The sequence below is a fragment of the Danio aesculapii genome, chromosome 17 (genome assembly GCF_903798145.1).
Source record: "Danio aesculapii chromosome 17, fDanAes4.1, whole genome shotgun sequence".
NCBI classification, from domain to species: domain Eukaryota; kingdom Metazoa; phylum Chordata; class Actinopteri; order Cypriniformes; family Danionidae; genus Danio; species Danio aesculapii.
The window spans coordinates 31569322-31586227 of record NC_079451.1 but is presented as its reverse complement, the minus strand read 5'-3'; the positions used below and the strand labels follow the sequence as shown (position 1 = coordinate 31586227).

At 33.9% G+C, this 16906-nt stretch overlaps 2 protein-coding genes across 3 annotated transcripts in view; both read right to left on the bottom strand.

Moving 5' to 3' along the window:
- The window catches only part of bicc1a (BicC family RNA binding protein 1a), a 73125-nt gene extending 65966 nt beyond the window's left edge, over positions 1 to 7159 (bottom strand). For both annotated transcript variants that reach the window (XM_056476823.1, XM_056476824.1), the window contains exon 1: positions 6731 to 7159. In XM_056476823.1, the coding sequence (XP_056332798.1) occupies positions 6731 to 6917 (187 nt within the window). In that variant the 5' untranslated portion in view covers positions 6918 to 7159. The remainder of the gene's footprint in view (positions 1 to 6730) is intronic.
- Positions 7160 to 9000: 1841 nt separating this feature from the next.
- On the bottom strand, positions 9001 to 16475 carry ube2d1a (ubiquitin-conjugating enzyme E2D 1a). The gene is made up of 7 exons (XM_056476807.1): positions 16387 to 16475; positions 14766 to 14829; positions 14651 to 14682; positions 14465 to 14542; positions 14279 to 14384; positions 11403 to 11496; positions 9001 to 9418 (listed from the first exon to the last, which is right to left on the bottom strand). Exons 1-7 carry the CDS (start codon positions 16408 to 16410, stop codon positions 9373 to 9375), a joined length of 444 nt encoding a protein of 147 aa, XP_056332782.1. The 5' UTR covers positions 16411 to 16475; the 3' UTR covers positions 9001 to 9372.
- Positions 16476 to 16906: the final 431 nt, after the last annotated feature.

Here is a 16906-nt window from a genome sequence, read left to right as displayed (position 1 = left end):
CTTTAAAATATTTGTAATAACGTTTTTTAATCATAAGGTCCAAGCACTATCATTTACTTTTGGACTTTAAATAAACTGATGATTTTATTTTCTGATCTTTTAACGAATATTTTAAGTGTGAGAGTTTTGGGTGAACCGACTTTCAACAGAAAAATTCATCTCAAAAATCATTAAAGGGGTGATCCACTACGATATCATATTTTAAACTTTAGTTGATGTGTAATGTAGCTGTGTGAACATAAACAACATCTCTGAGTGTAATATGCTTAAAGTTCAATGCAAAGGGAGACATTGGCTTTTACAGAGTTAGCTTAGCAAAGCCGACAGCGAACGAATTCGGGGACTACAAAAAAATACATCCAGGCTAGTGAGATCCCAAACGCTTCAGGTTATGCACATTCACCACGTGCAGACAACTCGCATAGCAACGGGGCGTGACCAGAGGCGCTGTAATGCTGTTATGTAGCAGAGAAATCTAAAATGCCTTCCCAATGCTGCTATTTCCACAGAGCTCATTCTGTTTCTGTATTTGGGCTCCCAAAGAACATGACACGAAGACAGAAGTGCTTACAGTTTAAGTTTAATTATGTTTCAGAGTATTATAAAAATTATATAGCTAGCATTTGAAAAAGGACAGCTTCCAAAATCTCTCCTAGTTCAGTGCTAGATTCGGCTAAAACTCCTCCTACCGACAAAGCTGTGGATTGTGAGCCACAATCTGGAAGCATTTTTATTTGTTAAAATTGATCAATTACATGCACAGTTTCTAGCTTTAACAGTATGTTGTAGTGAGGACGTAAGATGTAAACTATGGGAAATGCTGTTTAGCACCGTTAACAATTAGCTACAAATTATATTTATCTTTCAAACCAGCCTGATCTCATGAGGAAAAGCAAGTATTTTACGTTTTGTCAGTTTAGTGGCTAATTCATACGAATTCGAGTTCAGTCGTGTGAAAATGTACGATTTTAAAAAGGAGGCGTCACACCTAACCCCAACCGTCAGTGAGTGATGAGAAAATCGTAATAAATTGTACGAATTAGATCGTACAAATTCATACGAATTAGCCAGTAAATCAAAAAGTTACAAATTGCAGTGAGATTGCGTTGTTCAAACCCCTGTAAACACCCACATCTTCAAGGCGCTGCAGTGTCTCTCTATGCGGCCACTTTCCACACGTTCTATATCTCAAATAACAAACTCGCAAAAGATATGTGAACTTTTCATATTACTTACACATGGTTATTCCGAATATATGTGAAAGACACTTGTCATATTTTATTTTAGAGAGCAGCCATGAGGTTGAGCTGTGTGCTCTTTATTTTATGTTTAATTCAGCTACTGTTTACACAGCGCAAAAGCGCATGCTTGTATGGGCATGACCTGGAGCCGATACACGAATCACAGCACATTATGTTAGCTGACCAATCAGAGCCTCTTGAGGTTGGGCCTTTTAGATGAACTGGGAAATATGACTGTCGTTTTCATGTTAGCTGAGTAGCAGTATATAATTATAAGTAGTATAATTATAAGTATATATATATATATATATATATATATATATATATATATATATATATATATATATATATATATATATATATATGTAAGTATATAATTATAAGTAATATAATTATAAGTAGCAGTATATAATTAAAGATTTATGAAAAAATGAAGCATGAGCACACATTGCTTTGCATCTTATAAACACAACCAAGCCTTAAATATACACTGTGGACCACCCCTTTAAAGGTTTTAATAGGTTTGTTTGGTCCACTTAGCATTAATTATATCTTTTTTAGGATAAAATCTAAAGGAAAAAAATAAAAAGTTTTTCATGACACTACTACCTATTTGTGTCTTTAACCATATAGAGAATAGCAATTGTGCCAACAAGTAAGGGCTGCACAATATATCGATATTGTTTCAGCATGAATATCGCAATGTGTGTGTCCACAATAGTCACAACGCAGGACTAAATGCAATGTTCAGTTGGGATTATAGTCAATCAACAATTGAGAATACATAAATTTTGTGAAGTAATTCCAATGTATAACCATAACAGAGTGAAACTTTATCATTTGCATGTGTTTTAATAGCATTTATAGAAAGTGTAAAGCATTCTGGCACAATAACGTAAAACATTTGTAACTTTAATGAAGAAAAATTTGACTGATTTATTAATACAATGAAGACTATACAGTGTTATTTTACATTGCCAGATTTGTTCAATATCATGCGGCCCTACAACAAGTGTCCAATTTCAGCTGAAGCATACGTTTTGTTAGACAATGTTATTTTACAACAAAACACACCAGTGTGACGGTACTTAGTTGGGCTTATTTATATTGCAGGGAGATTTTAGACACTAGATTCTAGAGCATCTGATTGGGCAGAAGCTGAAGTGCAAGAACTAAATAATTGTTATTCTACATTGGTAAAAGTGAGAGACTGTAGTTAGAAAGAGTTTACATTTTTGTCATTGTTTTTATAGCTTATAGATTACTGTGAGTTTAACATGTTCATACTATCTTCAATTTTGAGTTCACAGGGACTTTACAGGAGTCAAAACAGCACCAAATGATAATTCTAATTTCCAAGAGATAATTCTAATCAAATTAAACCGGTCAAATCTGAACACAGCCTAAAAATATCGTTATGCATCTAATTTCTGAACTGAAGATGGAATGATGGAAATCATATGGGTTTGAAACAGCATGAGGTTAAGTAAATGGTAACATAATTATAATCTTTGGGTGAACTACCCTTTAAAGAGATATTTTGACACTTAGAGCTTAATATGTTGTTTCACATCCCACTGCAACAAAACCCCCTAAAAATAAACACATTTCGATCAAACAGCCACTTAAGAGGACACATGATTTCCATAAAGTGCCGGAATAAACTCTGCTAAACAAACACTGCATTCTTTTACGAATTCCTCATCACGCAGAATATAAGGTCAGGCAAGCACACATTCCTCTGTTTTTAATCAAAACCAGACATCTGATGTAACATCCACTGGGGTGCAGAAAAATACTGAATCCTAATATACAAACCCATTAACTATAGTGAGAAATAGAGACTCAAATAGAAAGTGTAACAAAGAAAAAGTCAGTCAATGCATGCATTTCCCTCCAAATTTTCTCCTGTGCAAGTTATTATGGGTCTATGAGACATTTAAGTAATGGTGCTTTCCGAAGAAACACTAAACCTGCTCTGATTCCTTTACGTGAACGTGAATCATAGGTGATCAACTTCTCCCCATCAGTCTTTCTGAGTAAGCCTATAAATGAGTATTTAATCAGTCTGGCTGAAGAGGCAAAAGTACAAGAGTGGGTCTCTCTCGACCACACTCTCTTCAATGTTATTCTTAAGAAAAATGATTTTAATTGTAACCCTCCATGCCTTGTTTCTCTTGCTCTCTCTCCCATTTCCTGGAAACAGAGAGAAGAACTGTGCCACACACTAAAGCTTCACACACACACACACATACAGAAAAAAAAACACACATTGCTAATTTATGATCCCGCCTGCTTGCTGCATACGACCAATCAAAACAGCCACTGTTCAAAACACCTCCAGATGTTGGAACGTCATCCGGAGCAAAGGGATGATTACGAGTCACTGAATCATAGGTGTGGGAAAAAATGCCCACATCACTTCAACAATGACTGTAGAGTAAGTATATGTGTGTGTGTGATGTGGAAGGTGTTTTTAAATGATTCGCAAATGTGGTAAATTTGCAATGGAGGGCTTTCTGATGATCGTGCTTAACTGACCTTTTGACACAGGGTCAAAATATCAGGGAAGCGTTCACTGAAGCACACAAAGGTGGGCGATGGATACTGGAGGTCTTTGTTTATTTACTTTTTTTCAATGCAAAACACCTTAAAGGAACACTCAACTCCTCTAGAATTAAGCTGTTTTAAACCATTTTTGAATCCATTCGCCTGATTTTCCTGTTTGAGCAGTTTTAGCTTAGCTTAGCATAGATCATTGAATTGGATTGGACCATTAGCATCTCACTCAAAATCTTTAGATAAAGTTTAGATCATTTTAAGCTTGGGTCTTTAGTTACATTGTACTAAGACTGATGGAAAAATCATAAGTTGCTATTTTCTAGGCAGATATGGCAATATATATATATATATATATATATATATATATATATATATATATATATATATATATATATATACATACATATATATATATATACACTGGGGTTGCACAATATATTATTTCAGCCTCGATATATCGCAACATTCGCATTATAAATTATATTAGCATTTTATAGCCACAGTTCAAAATGCAGGAGATTTGAGGAGTTGCTCCAGAGTTTAACTATAATGGAGTAAAAGTTTACCATTTGCACAGGATTTTAAGTGCTAAGAGAGTTTAAAGCATTCAGACACAAGCAATTTTACTATTTGTAATTTTATTAGAAATTTTATTAAACTATTTATACAGTAAAGTCTTTGCAGTGTTATTTTTTGTTAGATTTTTTCAATTCCTGTATCTAAACATGATTTGACTATACCCTGAAACCATAAAGCACTGTTTATTTTACTTTTATATCTGTTCTATTGCATTTAGCTATGCTTGTAATTTGTTTATTACATTTCATGCATGATTTGTTCCCCTATATTAATAAATTAATAAATTGTTTCCCAATAGAGCTATTCAATTAATCTGCTGAAATTGTATTTATATTGCAATACATATCGCAGAAATACAAAATATCGCAATGTTAGACTTTTCTAATATCGTGCAGCCCTAAACTGTACTTTCATTCCATATTACACATCGCCTAAAAATAGTCCTCTGCACCAAACCCTATACTTGCACCAATAGTTAGAATCTGAATAATATCTTACGCCGGGATTGAAAATATAGTAAAAGGAAAATCATCAATACTTTGATAATTTGGTCAAATGCTAATGGTCTAATCCGATCCACTGATTTATGCTAAGCTAAGCTAAAAGTGCTCCTGCCAGAGATCTGATAAATCTCAAATGTTTAACTCTAAGAAGGTTGTAAAATGATCCTATTTTCAAGGAGAGAGTTCCTTTATAATGCAGCATAATCATTTGAAAGGAATGCATACACTGTTCATTTATGGAGTAAACAGCCATAACTATCTTGAGTTTGGTTGATTTGAATACATGTTAACAACAGAGTCTTTGCAAACTAGAGGGCCGGCTACAGCAGACCAGAAGTTTTGTACATGTTTAGAATACACCAATACCAAACCACTGACCTCAACTTGTGATACTTTAACTTGTTTAAATTCTACTGCGCTGAAGTTACAACAAAAGGAAAACAAAAGGAGTTGAACATTATTCTGCAGTAAAGTAAACTGTCTATTGCTGATGTAGAATATGATGCAAGTGTTGAATGATGAGCTTTAACCAGATGATGTTGCTTCAAAAACTGTTTATATACAGATTTGGCAAATTCTGAGGTCCAAATTCATGAAAACATTCTTAAAATTGAAGTTGAATTGACTTATGATTCATCAAGTTATTAGGAATCCACAGTTATGGAACTTTTGGCTGATATTGATACTAATATTGGCAGATATTGATAACTGATATTGGTTATATTTGGACATTGATATACGCATCAATATATTATGATTGCCTACAAATCATATTTTACATTAACTAGTTGACATTTTTTATTTGAAGGTATGGTTAAGGATAGACTTACAGTAGTATTAATAAAACACTATATATTTGAAACTTCCTCACTAATATACTGTAGCTTCAAAAGTGTTTTTGTATCTTGGCCTTGAGGCCCAAACAATTGGAAAATATTCTTACAAATAGAGGAAAACATGTTGAAAGTTGACTTGTGGTGACATTTGAAGTGACCATCAATGTCTAGCAGACTGATAAATCAACCAAATTATGTTTTGCTTTACATTTACAGCAATAGGCAGCTTTTAGAGAGGCACAGCTTACACAAAAATTCTGTCTTCATTTATTCACCTTCAAATCATTGCAAAGCTGAATGACTTTCTTCCTTGGAGGATAAAAAAAATACTTTGAGAAATGTCTCTTGTTTTGTGCTCAATGTGAAAGTCAATGACAGCGAAAACCCAAAGTCAACCCCTTATGAAATGAAATAATGGTGAATAAATGATGACTGAATTATCATTTTATTGAACTATGACTTTAGGAATATTACAGATTCTGTGATGAAAGGCTGACAAATTATGATACCTTGATGGATCCTGATATGATAGTGTATTGTGATTCTGCTAAACACTTTAAAACTGTCAGAAATATAGCCATTATTGAATTAAACTTTTATGAAACGCCAACATCAAATGCATAAACGTTTTCTTAACCTTGAAGGTCTAACCTCAAAATTTTTATACTAAACCAACATTAGAAGCTTAAATACTACATTTGTGCATGCAACAGCTTAAGTTTAACAACTTAAACAGGTTACAATGCAAAGCTACTCAAAAAATAATTATTTATATGTGAACAAGTCATATTTGTCTACTATTAAAACATCCAAACACTAATCAGCATGTCCTACACAGGCAAGGAGAACTAACCCTCAAGATGGTCTTCGAGGAAACATTGTGATATTTTTAGACAAACTATTTATGAGACTCGTCGCCAAACAGCACCACAAAGTTAGCAAAAAGTATTTTCAAGACATCAAACCGGCTTCTATATTCTTCAAGGGAGTGTTTAAGAAGTTAACGTACCCAGTAACATAGTTTCTAGTTTCTTGCGGTCAACTCGAAACCTCTCTTCGGTCCAGTCTGGGTCAGGCGGGGAGATGTGGCCGCAGTGGCCGCTGGAATCATCCTCAGACACGGCAGACGGAGAGTCGTCACTCCGCTCGCTGCTGGAGCCATGATCATGATGCATAAAACTCAGCGGTTCGGCCATTGTGCCTTTATGTGTTATAAACTTAATGTGCTGGGTTTGTATGTGGAAGAGGTAAACGGCTATTGAACATTAAGAGAAAAACATCCCGATTTGCAGGCAAGTTTTTCGCTCTCCTGCCTTTTAAGTTCCTTGAAGCCCCTCTGGCCAGTCGCTGCCCCCGAGAAAGTTAGTCTGCCCCAGATTCCTCTGCCCTCCACTTTTCCTCTGGCTCCAGGAGCAGAGCACAGCACACTATAGCTGCAGGTCATGGATACATGGATGGATTGAGCTCCTGCGGGATCGTTCACGTGTCAGGATCACCGCCCACTCTCCTCCCAAACTTTCTCATCATCACAGCCAGTTTGCACGGCAAAATAAAACGTTCTATCTTAGCATTTATTGAACGTTTTTAAGTTTAAACAACTTATATTGCATTTAATTAATACAAAACAACTTGGTTGCACTTTTCGATGATTTATTTTTAACCAATGGCCGCTAAAGGGATTGTTCACCCAAAATTACACTGATTATTTATTCACCCTCAAGTCGCTTAAACGTTTATGCGTTTCTTTCTTCTGTTGAACACAAAAGAATAAATTGAGGAAAGCTTGAAACCTTTTACCACTGACTTCTATAGTGGTAAACAAATACTATGGAAGTCAATGGTTACACGTTTCCAACATTTCTCAAAATATCTTCTTTAGTGTTCAACAGAAAAGACCCATAAAGCTTAAACGGTCCCTTTAAGTATAAGAAATTATTATAAAAGATTCACTAAAAATGTGTCATCAAAAGACTCATTTCTGAAATAAAAGAAAGAGTAACACTTTATTTTGATGGTCTATTTTAGTATTAGTACACCGTCTGCTTAATATCTGTTGATTCTGCTCCTTCAACAGACATTTAACTGACTATAAGACACTTTGCATGTGCAAAGTACATGTCAACTTACACTAACCCTAACCCCAGCCTAACAGCCTACTTATAATCTAATGAGAATTAGTTGACATGTAGATGCAATGTAACTTAAATTCAACAAACGGACCATCAAAATAAAGTGACCAAAGAAAGTTCAGCATTGGTAAAACACTTTGGCATGGTGTTATATTATAAATTCCTGATAACTATAAATCAGCAAAAGTAGCGATTTTTTTTTGTTTAACCTTGAGCCTTGACCAGCATAAATGAAGTAATTTTGTTGTCATGCAACAAGAAACATGTACCGTCACACACACATATATTAATATGATACTTATTTTTTGAAGTGTAACACCACCAAGGGAGATTCACTTCAATTGTGGAATAAAAACATCATCTTAGAGTCACGAAATGAATGCATGAAAGCTGTTTTCAGTATATAAACATTGTACTTTTTGAAAGTATAAATGCTTTTCATCTCATGTAGATTTTGTTCTTAAAAAAGGTCAGAATAATTGTATTTGATATAAGATCAAGTAAAGTCACTAAATCAACCTCATGTAAAATGTTTTGCCAAATGTATGAATATAACAAAACTACATTTCTACTAACTTATTTTAAAATACGTTATAAAGTATTTCATTTAAACTTATTTCAACAATGTTTGCTTATGTGAATCCCTGTTTGAGGATCTCATCGATAGACATAAAAACAGCTAATATTGCCATCTAGTGGCACAAACACAGAAATACTGAGCAGTGTCCGATTCCAACATCACACAAACATAGAAAATCATTCATTTTCTTTTCAGCTTAAGCTCTTTATTCATTAGGCGTCGCAACAGTGAAAAGAACCGCCAACTTATCAAGCATATGTTTTACGCAGCCCTTCCAGCCGCAACCTAACACTGGGAAACACCCATACACTCTCGCATTCACACACACACACACTATGGGCAATTTAGTTCATTCAATTCACTTATACCGCATGTCTTTGGACTGTGGGGGAAACCGGAGCACCCGGAGGAAACCCACAGCAACACGGAGAGAACATGCAGACTCCACAAAGAAATGCCAACGGACCCAGCCGGGGCTCAAACCTATGAGCCGATGGTGCTACCCACTTCACCACCGTGACACTAAATATAGAAAATATCTTACAATAAACATCTGCAGTGAGGCACATCTTTTATAATAACACATTTTAATGCAAAAACAATAAAAATGATCCAGTATTGTATTTATTTCTATACAATAAAATTACTAAAATGTAACTAATTCATTGGAAAATAAAATAATTTTTTTGTCTGTGTGTGTGCGCGTGTTCACTGACAGGTTGTTCCAGGACGCCTCTGTGAGCAGAGATGATTGGCTCCTCCTGAACAAAGGCTTTCTGTATAATTGTGCGTGTATTTATGTTTGTGTGTGTGTTTATGCATATGTGTGTTTGGGGAGAGGTTCATCTGTTGGTAAACGTCTCGTCTCTGTACAGGTGCAGTACAGATCCATGTGCAGTAATAGTGTCCATGTGCAACCATTTCAAAACCCTCATGGTCCAGTTACATTGCGTACTTCTGAGTCCATTCCCTTGCCAGTCTGTTATACCTAAAAAAAAGAAAAAAAAAAAAGAATAATAATAATTTGATTTTAATACAAATGAATAGCACATGGCTGCTATTAACACCTCTTTAACACATAACATATGAAATAAAAGTGTGAAAAAATGATCAGTTTTGAAACATTTGTTCATTCTCCTTCGGCTTAGTCCCTTATTTTTCAGGGGTTTCCACAGCAGAATGAACCACCAACTATTCCAGCATCTGTTTTATGCAAGGATGCCCTTTTAACAGCAACCCAGTATTGGGAAACACCCACACACTTTCTCATTCACACATGCACTCATACACTACGGCAAATTTAGTTTATCCAATTCACCTATAGCGCATGCCTTTGGACTTGAGGGGAAAACAGAGCACCCAGAGGAAACCCACACAAACACGGGGAGATCATGCAAACTCCACACAGAAATGCCAACTGGCCCAGTTGGGACTCGAACCAGCGACCTTCTTGCTGCGAGGTGACAGTGCTAACAACTAAGCCATCCTGCCACCCAGTTTTGAAACTTAAAACAAAATCGTTAAAAAAAAGCAGACTTTTGTGTCTCATAGGAGAATTTGAAGCTCAAATTTTACAAGGAAAATAAACAATGGTCCAAATTGAGCGAAAACATGCAATTTGTTCTACTACTGATATTTATAAGTTCAAAAAACATTGATTCTGACAGATTGTAAAGTATATCACTGAGAAGTTTATAACATTATAGCAAACTTCTTATGATTAAGTAAGTAAATATTTAAGTAAATATCAAGTAATGTTACATTTGTAACTATAATAATGTATCTTAGTATAATTATATTCAACCCTGGTGCATTAGTTAAAAAAGTTACAAATAGTTCCATACACGACCAAAATATTCATATAAAAATAACATAAAAGTATCAAGTTATTTTATTTTTTTTGCAATTTCACTGACAGATTTCTTTACGAGCATCTGATGACAACTATTAAAAATTACATTATTTGAAGGATTATAAGCCTTCAAATTACAGTTGGTTTGCTTAATGCCACTGTTGTTGCTTTAGTATTTATTCTTTTATTATTAATGATAGATTCAGGTCTGTTTGCTTGGGGCTTGAGATAAACCAAACCCTATTAACCTTATTCTGCGTTGTGGAGGAGTGATCATTTTTGTTATTGTTTTAGAACCTCCGATTCAGCTACATATGGGGGAAATGACTAGGAATAATAAACTGCAGAAAACGGTCAAACTACTTGCTCTACAAACAAGTGTGTTCATGACTATACTTAAAAAGTATAATAATATACTAAGATAAGATCAGTTTGCAACATGAAGCAGCAGAAGGAGCTCTTTTTAAGATCTAAAAAAAAAAAAAAAAAAAAATCACCGGAAGTGAATGACTCGGAAACGTTCGTACGCGAGGAATAAGGTCAATTGAAGGCAAGCCTGAAATTATTTGCCTGTAAAGCATAATGGCTAATGCTAACACTTTTTTTTATCTCCCTAAATAGTAAGAAATTCTCTGGGTAAAATCTGCAGGACGCGGCCCTCCAGGAACAATTTTAGTGACCCCTTAACTAAAGGCTAAGCAGAGTTTTTGTTTTGTTTATTTCAATTTTGGATAAGTCAATGTGCATAAACACACTACCATTTACACACATACACATTTCTCAATTTACTGTACACATCCAAAACACCCACAATATTATAATAATATATGTTTTATTAATTTGGCCTGCAGCTTTCAAAAGCAGATTTATTCCACAGGCAAATCTTGGAAAAAAATGTGATTGAGATGTATCTGATATACTTTTTAACACAATTTTCTCAAAAGCAAAATGTATATGGACAATAAAGTAAACCTAAGTTTCTTTAGTAAGGGTTTTAAAAAGAATAAAATGCTATACATACCGTGTTATAGTAATACATTTTAGAATACATAGAATATAGAAACGTAACTATGATGAACCCGGCAGAAAAAGTCAGATCAACTAGATCAAAATCACTTACTTATCTTTGTCTGATTTGTAGATGTGTGCAATATCTGGAACTAAAGGGTCATCTGGATTGGGGTCACACAGAAGTGAGCATATGGATAATAAAACTGAAAGAAAAACAACAACACACAAGAATCGTTTTAGTGGCGTCAATAAAAGTAAAGAGAACATTGCTCAAATAAAATCAATTTATGCGCCATAATACCGAGCTCCAATTGCTTTTAGGTTTTCTTTGCTTGACTATTTAATATAAAAAATAAATTTAGTGTCATGTTTATGCAAGACAATCATCAACACACCATCAAAAACACACTCAGCAAAATACTGTTGAATTATCATTACCAGAAAATCTCAAATTGAAAGATTTACATTAACACAAAAATACAAATACCAGTACGTCAATTTAATTGTCAGTATTACAAATCCCTAAATTAGACGTATTTATGACAAAAAGACGTATTTATGACAAAAAGTCAGCATACCTCCTTACTGTTACATACTGTATGTTCATGTACAACAGCTTTTCAAACAAGTGTTAATGCATTGTACTTATCAAGTATAAATTGATTGGGCAGCTTTGTTATAGCTGTTGCTCTTATCTGAACTGATTGACAGATTGCTCCTCCCACCATTAAATGCATCATAAGAGAAGTCAAGTAATGTTGTTACTGTAAGGAAGTGATGCTTTTTCTGAATTAAGATTATGAGGGCGGGGCATCACAGTGGCGCAGTGGGTAGCACGATCGCCTCACAGTAAGAAGGTCAGTTGGCATTTCTGTGTGGAATTTGCATGTTCTCCCTGTGATTGCGTGGGTTTCCTCCTGGTGCTCCGGTTTCCCCCACAGTCCAAAGACATGCGGTATAGGTGAATTGATTTAGCTATATTGTCCGTAGAGTATGTGTGTGAATGGGTGTGTATGGATGTTTCCTAGTGATGAGCTGCAGCTGCGTAAAACATGTGCTGGATAAATTGGTGACTCATTCCACTGAGAAGAACTCAGATTAATAAAGGGACTAAGCCAAAAAGAAAATTAATGAATTTATGAATGTTTATGAGTGCAAAACTTATTAAATTCGAAAATACATAATAAAATAATAATAATGACAATGGCGACGATGTACTTTTGATTTCACATTGTCATTAAAGTCTAAGTGAACGTCGGCACCAGTGGTGTGGTAGTTTGCTGCGTCGACACATGCACTCTGGTGCTCATGGTGACCCGAGTTCGATTACGCCTCACCTGTGCCTATCCTTCCCCTCCCTCTGCTCCCCATGTTTTCCTGTAAATGCTCTCTACTGTCCTATCGAATAAAGGTGAAAACCCCCAAAAAATTATCTAACAAAAAGATCTATTTATTACAATAAATTAAATTAGATCTAAATTAGAACTTTTAAATCAGCATGTTGATGTACTTGAAGGTAGACTCAAAGGGAGCATTGAGGGCTTTCTTTTTGTACATCATTCCCTCATACCAAAATATGGTAAAGAGGGGCGTGGTTTAATATATGGTGGCTGAAGGAACGCCTCTCCAAATGTCAGATTTTGTCTAAATGTCAGAACTGTCCAAATGGTCAGATTTTGAGTAAAGATTACCAAAGCAAAAAAAAAAAAAACAACAACACATACATACATACATACATACATATACACACATACATATATATATATATATATATATATATATATATATATATATATATATATATATATCTACATACATACATACATACATACATACATACATACATACATACATACATACATACATACATACATACATACATACATATATATATATATATATATATATATATATATATATACACACACACACACACACACACACACACATATATATATATATACATATATATATATATATATATATATATATATATATATATATATATATATATATATATATATATATATCTACATACATACATACATACATACATACATACATATATATATATATATATATATATATATATATATATATATATATATATATATATATATATATATATATATATATATATATAAATTAACTTTGCAGATTATTTACCTAAAGAATAACAATGTACACTAGCAAATTAAACATTATAAATTTTGTTTTGATTTTGTCTTTAAAGCAAAAATGCCCAAAGTAGGGCCTGCGGGCCAAAGTTCGCCCATCCGAGAAGAGTGAGAATAATAGAGAAGGTTGGGGCAAATGCCTTTAAAAGAGATCGTCAATTATAATTTGATGTAACCCTTTTTGTGTTTGTTTGTTTTATTGCTGCAAAAAAAAAAAAAAACACTAAAATGAAATGTTTCAAGTAAATGCTGTACATGAATCTGTTGTTTTAAGATGTAAATAATGTCACTCAATGGATAGAGGACTATGCAGAAGACATCTGTGAGGAAATCAAGGCAAAAACCAGCGTAACTCTATTCTGTCATAATGAGATTGTTTTTACTGTAATAAGTTCATTGTAAGGGCGGCACGGTGTTTTAGTGGTCAGCACTGTGGCCTCACAACAAGAAGGTCGCTGGCATGAACTAAATGAACTAAATTGGCCGTAAATTGGTGATATGATGAACTAAATTCATCGTAATGTATGAGTGTGTGTGAATGAGTGTATGGGTGTTTCCCAGTACTGGGTTCTGGCTGGAAGGGCAAACATATGCCAGAATAGTTAGCGGTTCATTCTGCTGTGGTGACCCCTGATAAATAAGAGATTAAGCCGCAGGGAAATGAATGAATAGTTAATATAAAGCAATGTTTTCTAGTTATTTTTAAATATTATTAAATAAATTTGGAAATTACACATGACAACTATATTCTGGTTTATGGCCCTTCAATACAAAAAGTTTTGGCACCCCAGCTTTAAGACCTTCTAACCTTTGGATACGGTGAGAGCAGGTGACCATTGGGAACGCAGAATATCCAAACAGATGCTTCCATTGCTGTTGATATTTGGGTGATAGATTTTTGTTGTGAAGGCAACCTGTCAGAAAAAAACGTTACGTCAAATATCTAAGAACAAGTCATTTATGTAAGAACAAATTTATGTAATTCTCCAGTCACCTTTGGTGGTTTAAAGGGATAATCAGTCGGGAAATGAATTGTGAGGAAGAAAACGCCTCCCTGATATGGACTATCACCCTAGTAGGAGATGAAGCGAGAGTTTATGTATAACCAAATTTCTTGGTTTTATTGAGCCAGTAAATCATTTCAGAAAATACTGGCCTAAAATTATTCTTGTGTACTTACTGGGCCCATTATTGTCGCCTGCCAGTGAAACACTGAAAGTGCAAATATTATATATCAGAGCAGAATGTTCTGTAAAATAATTCAAGACCATTATTGTGAATTTGCACACACTTACAGTCCTCTCCGAGTGGTCCAGCTGAGCACTGCGAGGGTGGATCCCGTTGCAAGTCCTGTAGTTCCTATAGATAAAAGTATCAATAAGGTATCTTTATTTGCTTCAAACAAAGACTCATAAGAATAAGCTTTACAGAAGGCTTTAATTAGGTTCATTCATTCATTTTCTTTTCGGCTTAGTCCCTTTATTAATCAAGGGTCGCCACAGCGGAATGAATCACCAAATTATCAAGCATATGTTTTACGCAGCAGATGCCCTTCCAGCCACAAGCCAACATTGGGAAATACCCACACACTCTTGCATTCACACTACAGCCAATTTAGCTTATTCAATTCACCTGTACCGCATGTCTTTGGACTGAGGGGGAAACCAGAGCACTCTGAGGAAACCCATACCAACACAGGGAGAGCATGCAAACTCCACACAGAAATGCCAACTGACCCAGCCAGGGCTTGAACCAGCAACCTTCTTGATGTGGGGTGATCATGCTACCCACTGCGCCACCGTGCTGTCCTTAATTAGGTTCATATTTAAGTGAAAAAGCTCAAATTCTACATTAAATATTAATATACAAAATTACTGGTATTTACCTATGAAAAAAGGACTAAATTTAGTAAAGTATGTTATATTTTTTTAATAATACCACTGAAGACATTTAATCTAAATGTAAAGAAAATTAATTTACACAATTTTTTGGCATGCTTGTGTTTATTTTTGGACAACCTGATGCCAATGTTTCTACCTCAGAAGAAGAAATCAATGTTTGGTCAAATAACCCAAATTTTCAGTCACAACAAATAAAAGCTTTTGTTATTTTGAAGAATAGACATTAAAAGAGCTAAAAAGAACAGTATTGTTATTTGAAAGAAATTTGATCAGAAACCGTTACAATAAAACTACTAACATTTTACTGTTTCTAACATTTTAACATTCTAATGAGCCCATTTTTAATGTATCCAGTTTAAATGTATATTAAGTTTTAGCCTAGTAGTATGATTATACTATGTTTATGTTATAGCTCATAGTTGTAAATATTTTTTTTAATAAATGTTCTTATTTTAGCTTTATTCGACTTGACATGACTGATTATATAATATGCATATACAATATGCTATTATGTAATCATTGTTAACAAGACTTTCATGTTATATTTACTGAAATTATAATTTTATAACATTCCATATAATAATCTCTGAAATATAATTTACCATTATATATTATAGATATTATTTTATGTTAAATATGTAAACATTAAATATATTAAGTTTTTACTGTCTATTATGTATGCCTAACACTTTCCCCCCACAGTTTATATAAGGTCAGCCTTAACTACAGCTACGGAAACATCCCTCGCCAATCTAAAGTGAATCAATGCAATGGTATACTTATTAAAATTACAATGTAATATTTTTGATGTTATTATAAGACTTGACTTCGCTTTGTTCTCGACATCAAGCTCTTTTCATCTGGCCGAAAAATAAATTCCTCTAACCTCTGACTTTACATAGTAATGTGGACTGAGAGGATTCGTTGTAACAGACACGAGTAGATCTCCAGAATCGACGTAAAGCTAGTCTACTTTTAAGACATTTATTATTTTTTAGAAATAAAAAAATATTACCTTTTGGATCCTTTTCAAAGCCATCAGACCTCCGCTTCTTTTCTCTCAGTCTGTGTGGATGTGAAGAGAAAAACAATGACAGGGCGGACATGAGCGGAGTTTACTTCAAAATAAAAGTCCCACTCGTTATTGACTACAAATTGCAAAAGTAAACAAAGCGCGTCGGGTGGTTCGTTCAGGGGTTGGTTGACTTATATATATTGGTTATACTGACTATATTATATATGTTGGTTGATATATATATATATATATATATATATATATATATATATATATATATATATATATATATATATATATATATATATATATATATATATATATATATATATATATATATATATATATATATGGCAAAATGAATATATATATATATATATATATATATATATATATATATATATATATATATATATATATATATATATATATATATATATATATATGTGTGTGTGTGTGTGTGTGTGTGTGTGTGTGTGTGTGTGCGTGCGTGCGTGCGTGCGTGCATTATATATTATGT

Bases quoted from the DNA above. Each gene is read 5' to 3' on its own strand.
- ube2d1a (XM_056476807.1), bottom strand. From the start codon at position 16,410: ATGGCTTTGAAAAGGATCCAAAAG. The intron at 14,385-14,464 runs GTGACTGGAGAA...TTTTTCTGACAG, and splicing joins ATCCCTTTAAACCACCAAAG to GTTGCCTTCACAACAAAAAT. The intron at 11,497-14,278 runs GTTAGAAGGTCT...TTTTTCTTTCAG, and splicing joins TGCTCTCACCGTATCCAAAG to TTTTATTATCCATATGCTCA.